Source organism: Saccopteryx bilineata, chromosome 1 (genome assembly GCF_036850765.1).
Source record: "Saccopteryx bilineata isolate mSacBil1 chromosome 1, mSacBil1_pri_phased_curated, whole genome shotgun sequence".
In the NCBI taxonomy this organism is placed as follows: domain Eukaryota; kingdom Metazoa; phylum Chordata; class Mammalia; order Chiroptera; family Emballonuridae; genus Saccopteryx; species Saccopteryx bilineata.
Window position 1 is genome coordinate 395,169,018 of NC_089490.1, and position 6,162 is coordinate 395,175,179.

Below are 6,162 nucleotides of genomic sequence, written 5' to 3' on the forward strand. Positions count from 1 at the left end.
TCGCAAGGGCGCATGTGACTCCTGCCAGTGCAGGCAGAGCCCAGGAGGACCGCCTGCTGCTGGAGCGCCAGCTCCCAGCATGTGGCGAGGAGGGCGGGCGGGGCCTCCTCCTCCACAGCGACTGTTCCCCTGGGGAAACTGCCTGAGGGGCGGCAGGGGATGGGGGTGGGGCAAGTACTCATCCTTATCCATCCGCCTGCTCGGGTTTTCCTCAGCTTTCGGGTCTTTGTGGTATCACTTCTTCCAGGAAGTTTTCCCGAATGTGTAGAAGGGAGAGCATTGGGTTGGGGATTGGGTGAGGTCTGGAAGGAGCTGGAGCCCCTCGGGCCAGGGCTCAGATCCTTCAATACGCCACGGTCTGGTGTCTGGGCTCCACGTCTCTCTGCCTGGGTCCCCCACCTCCTCTGCAGTGCTGTCCGTGTCTCGTCAGTCTCTATCCTAAGACACGGGGGTACATGGCTGGTTTCTGGATCAGAGTAATACCTGCCTCTGTGCCCCCCCCCCCAATCTCAGGACATCCCTTTGACCGCTTACAACTGCTATTGTTCCTTTGTCCCACACATCTATATGGTGTCTCTGAGCAAAAGAGGCACACAGTGAATAATTTCATTTATATGAAATTCAAGAACAGGCAAAACTGATCCATGATGACAGAGGTCAGGATCATAGTTGCCCCTGGAAGGGGGGAACTGACCGAAAGAGGCAGGAGGGAACTATGAGTGCTGGAAATACTACGTGGATGTTCACATTTGCCAAAACTCAAACTGTCTACTTACACTGTCTATGCATTTCGCTGTATGTAAAGTTTGCTTTCGTTTTTTTAAAAGTTTAAAAAATTTCATTGTATAACTGCAACGTGTCAGACCCTGCGCCAGCAGGGGAGACAAAATTGCCTGCCCTGTGGAGCTGGTAGGACAGGGAGTGTGGTTCTTAGCCTGACCTTGCATTGGCCAGTGCTCTCTGCTGGTGGGCGTGATCTTAGGCAAGTCACTCAGCTCAAGTTAAACTTCTCAGAGCTTCATTTCTTCACCGTTAAAATTGAGATACCGAGGGTACCTACCCCATAGGCACCTACCTCGCAAGGATTCAACCCAATGCTCTCCGGATAGGGTGGGGCACAAGGTAGGCTCACAATAAATGGGAGCGAGTCTTTCTGCCAGGAGTTTTGACTGGAGGGCTCTGAATGGGAGGGGGGCAGGCAGGGGCACACAGCTGGGCTGTTTGTGGGAGCATGCGCAACAGGAAGAGTCAAGGACTGAAAGTCGTCATCGTTGGTGGCGCTCAAAGGCGCTTAAGTGTCTCAGTTCCTCTGTCCACTGCAACCACACACAGGCCTACTTTGAGCATAGTTGGAAGGACAAGGCAGATTAGTGTGTGAGTGCGCTAACGAGGAACCGGTCGGGCAATGAGGGTGTCCCGGGCGGGGAGGGGGAGGAGCCAGGCTCTGAGTCCCCGAGAGTCTTTCGATGTGACCCACCCTGAAAACGGCCAGACAGTAACACTGCGCCGAATTACTATCCTGAAGTGACCCTGGGGGGGGGGGGGGCACTAGTCGCGTGCCGCTGGACACAAGTGGCTGGCGGTGGCCGCAACCCTCAGTCTCTCCTTGAGAACCCTGTGTCCAGAGTCCTGGGTCACGCGCCGGCGTTGCGGTCTTCAGTCCCTTCTTGGACTCGCCGATCTGGGTGCACACGACCGCATACCAAACGGCTCGTAGTGACTGGAGGTGTGGTGGACAGCTCGGACGTCGGATCTGTGTTGGCATAACACCAAGCTTACGAAGCGCGGACCTTGGGTTCTCTAGGCGGGAGCTGGCTTCTGGCGGGACCAATTGGCCGGTGCGGGGCGGGCCCCGGCTTTGGGACCCCCTAGCCTGGCAGCACTGTGGCCCCGCCCCACTCCGCCCTTCCTCCGCCTCATTGGCAGCCGCGTCGGGGGTTGCCAGGGCGACGGGTCGCTTAGCTGCGAGTCAGTGCGAACCGAAGCCAGTCGGCCCGCGTAGGGAGCCTGGGAGGCCAGAGGGCTAGCGGCGGAGCGCAGCGGCGGGCGGCGGAGCTCCAAGCGGGCGCCTCCTCTCGGCCCCGCACGGCCCCCCTCCCGGCGCAGGGGCAGGCCGGGGCGGGGGGCCTCGGACCCGAGGCGGTCTCGGCCCCGTCGGGGAGACAAGGGGGTGGCCAGGGCGGAGCGATGCCGGGCAGCGGCGGCGGCGGCAGCGGCCCCGGTCGGGGCCCGTGACCATGGGCATCGCGGAGTCTACGCTGGACGAGCTGCCGTCGGACGCGGAGGAGCAGTTGCGCCACGGCGAGCAGCAACTAGAGCTGAGCGGGAGGCGGCTGCGGCGCCTTCCCAGCGCCGTGTGCGCGCTGAGCCGCCTGGAGAAGCTGTACGTGAGCGGCACCGGTCTGCGCGAGCTGCCGGAGGAGATCGAGGAGCTGCGTGAGCTGCGGATTCTGGCGCTGGACTTCAACAAACTCGAACGCCTGCCCGACGGCCTGTGTCGCCTGCCGCGTCTTACGCGCCTCTACCTGGGTGGCAACCGGCTGGTGGCGCTGCCCAACGACTTCGCGCAGCTGCAGAGCCTGCGCTGCCTCTGGATCGAGGGCAACTTCCTGCGGCGCTTCCCGCGACCGCTGCTGCGCCTGGTGGCGCTGCAGTCGCTGCAGATGGGCGACAACCGGCTGCGCGCGCTGCCCGCCGAACTGCCGCGCATGACGGGCCTGCGCGGCCTCTGGCTCTACGGTAACCGGTTCGAGGTGTTCCCGTCCGCGCTGTTGCGCATGGGCCGCCTGCACATTCTCGACATGGACCGCAACCGCCTGGGCGGCTTCCCCGACCTGCACCCGCTGCGCGCCCTGCGTGTCTTCTCCTACGACCACAACCCGGTCACTGGGCCCCCGCGCGTCGCCGACACCGTCTTCCTCGTAGGCGAGGGCGCTATAGAGCGCATGGCCGAGCGCGACGAGCCCATTCCCCGGCCGCCCCCCAGGCGCCCAGTACGGGCCTTTGAGGATGAGGAGGAAGAAGACCTGCTCATAGGGGGCGGTGCCCCCCGGGCTCTGGGACCCCCCGGGGGCAGCCTCCACGTCCTGGAAGCCTCTCCAGGACTGGGCACCTGAGCCTGTGTTCTGGGTGATGGACTTTGGCCACTCTGGGAGGAGGGGCTCTGGGAAAGTCCGAGGGAGTGGTGGGCAGAGGAGGGGCCACTTTGGGGGAGTTGCTGGGAACAGGCAGGCCTGGGGCCATCTTCAGTCCTTACTGGGTAGTAAGAAGACTGCCTTCTGACTGGTTGCTGGGCAGTCGTCAGACCAAGTTATATGGGCTCCATCCAGTCCACTGTATCTCTGCCCTGTCCCTGGTAGCATCACTGACAGACCACACAGTACAGGTGCCAGCTTCCTCCTGGAACCCGGGTCACCACTGTCTGTGGAATCATCACCTTGGTTGAGTCTGAATGCCCAGGGTGCCCACCTGGGTACCTCCCTCCTCCTGGAGTTTGGACCTCCTAGGCCCACCGTTTCTGGTGCATGAGCCACTGCCTCTGGACAGCCACATGCCTCTGAGGCAAGACTGCTCGTGGAGGAGGGCCTGGCCCAGGGGCAGGGGCTTGGAGGGGCCAGTGCCCAGGACAGAAGTGGGAAACTGGGGTCGGGGCCCTAACACCACAGCTGCCCTTGCCTTTCCACTGGGGCTCATTGTACATCCCTCCCCAGAACCCCAAAAATTCATGTGGGGAAGGGGGGGACTCAGGAGGCAGCGTCTCCACCTCTGCCTTTATCCAGGTCTCTTCTCCCAGCTTGTGCCTGGAATCCTGCTGGGAAACAAGCTCCGCCTCCCTCCCCCCTGCCTGAACCTTCCAGCTGTCAGTTTTGAGAAGAAGCCACTGTGCCTCCAGGCCTCCTGCACTGAAGAGTGGCTCTCTGCTCGGGGAGGCTGCCTGGAGCCTCTCCCACTGCCCGCACTCTCCATTCCCTTAAATGGGCACAGTTGGGGTGGCTGGCAGGGTGTGGGGCATGGGACGAGCACTGTGTGCCTCCACTCCGTCACCAGGGACAGCCTCAAGTGGGTGAGGAGGGGTGCCTCACTCTGCCATTCCCAGGGCCAGATCTTTCCCACTCAAGCAATAATGGTAGGAAGGGGCCAAGGCCAGGGACACTCAGGGACACTGTCAGGGGCAGGAGCCCCACATGGTAATGTTTTCTTTAGGAAGAAAAAAAACAACACTGGCTGTAAACATAAATTACATTTCTTGGAGAAAGAATGTGTGTTTCCCTGATGCCTGTTTATTTATAAGCCCTGGGAGCACTGAGTCCCATTGCTGTGGGGACCCTGGGCTCCCTCTGGCACTGGCCTCTGTCCATGTGCCCCAGATCTGCATCAGACCGGTCCGGCCAACTTGTCTTTCCTGGGGAACAAGGAGGCTGGTCTCAGCCTGCTGTATCTTACTGTCTGCCTCCAGCCCCCGCTGCACCCTCTCCCTGTTCTCCAGAGCAGTACTCAGGTTCCTGACTCTTAACATGTTTCTGAATCTCCCTCAAGCTGGGCCGACCTTTCTCTCTTCCAGAGGACGTCCCCTCCTCTGTGACTCTATTCTTTCCTTTCCATCTCCCTTTCTCTGTTTTCCTCTGTCTCTCCCCCTTAGTTTCTTTTCATTCAGTTATGGCATTACTTTCTCCCTTCATTGTTCGGGAGGAAAAAGTATTAAGGATTTAAAGAAAGGAAGAAAATTGTAAACCTCAAGTCTAGAGACCCATTTCCCATGAGATGCTGCTAGGTCACCATCACTATGGCAACAGGGCTGATGTCATACAAGGCCCAAAGGTCAGGCCTGGCCCAGCAGCTCTGCGGGCCACGGGGCTGGGCCCAGGTTAGGAGGAGGCTGGGAATGCTCTGGAGCAGTCAGCTTGCAAGTGAGAGGGAAGGCTTCGAATGGACAGAGCTTGTGGGTGGGGGAGTCGGGGCTGCCTCCTCCTCCAGGGGGCAGAGGGGTCTGGGGCTGCTGCAGACTGCCCCTCCCAGAGCTCCTCCGGTGCCCACGCTCACTGCTGTGGCTGTCAGGGCCGGTGGCCTTCCTGGGGTCTGGGAACCTAGAGGAAGGAACTGAGATGTCACATCGCACAGGGTCGGTAGGAGTGACAGTTGACCAGAATGTCCTCTGACCCCGTGACTCATGTCATGGCATGGGGGAAATATTCCTGGTTCTGGGTTCCAGTTGTAGCTCTATTGACGGAGTGACCTTGAATAAGTCATGACACCCTTCCCCCGGGCCTCAGGTTTTCCATCTGCACACAAGGAGTTGAGTTTATTTAGATATGATGCTGCAACCCAGTGTTTGTCTACCTTTCCTTCAGGCAAATCTTAGAGGGGAAGAGGGGGAGCCACGCTCACCCTGGAATAGCTGTTGGCACTGGAAGCCCAGGTGTTCGTGCTCTCTGGTCAGTTTCCCTGCAACTCTCTCTGCCCCCCCCCCCCAGCGTTCCGGGATGGGGCAGGGCCCTGTGACGAGACCCCTGGGCCATCCTGAGGCCAGGTCCCCGGCTTTGCTACTTGATTGCTCTCCATCAGGAGCCAGTTTTTACAGGGAAATTAGAGAATTTGCTTAAAGTGGTTGTGGACGCCTGGCTAGACAGTGCTACTAGGGTCTGTCGTCTTGCAGAAATGGGGCAGACCAGGGTGAGAAGGGGGCTGTTGCCAAGGACAGGTGGGCATTACGGCTCCCCTTGGTGATAAAGAGAGCACTGTATGAAGAGTCCTAGCACCCCTCCCCCACAACCAACTGCCTGTGACTCCCTCAGGGGAGCAGGGAGAAGGGGAAAGGATTTGGAGGGCCACAAGTCATTGTGCAAGTTGTGCGGAGGCAGCCAGCGCTGAGTGGGCCGTGGGGGGCTTGAGCAGGAGGGGCTTGGAGTTGTGTTTATGCTAGACACACAGGGCAGAGGCCAGGGGAAGCGGCATCGGAGCAGGAAGGCAGGCAGTAGGTACTGGGAGGACCAGAGCCGAGGCTGCAGCAGGGCAAGAAGCAGGCCCAGGGAGGAGTGATTTGCCCATACATGGGTGTTGGGCCTCTTAAACCAGCGCCCAGTGCACGCGGAGGAGGCCCCTCTGTCCCTGGCTGGCTGGCAGGTCTGGGTGTGGAATGAGTGGTAGTTGTTAGTAACCTGCTCC

General features: G+C 60.1%; 1 protein-coding gene across 1 annotated transcript; it reads left to right on the forward strand.

Annotated features, from left to right (window-relative positions):
• Positions 1–700: 700 nt before the first annotated feature.
• LRRC10B (leucine rich repeat containing 10B) lies at positions 701–4,258 on the forward strand. Its single transcript, XM_066251665.1, has one exon. The coding sequence runs from the start codon at positions 2,238–2,240 to the stop codon at positions 3,114–3,116; it is 879 nt and encodes a 292-aa protein (XP_066107762.1). The 5' UTR covers positions 701–2,237; the 3' UTR covers positions 3,117–4,258.
• The last annotated feature ends 1,904 nt before the right edge of the window (positions 4,259–6,162 follow it).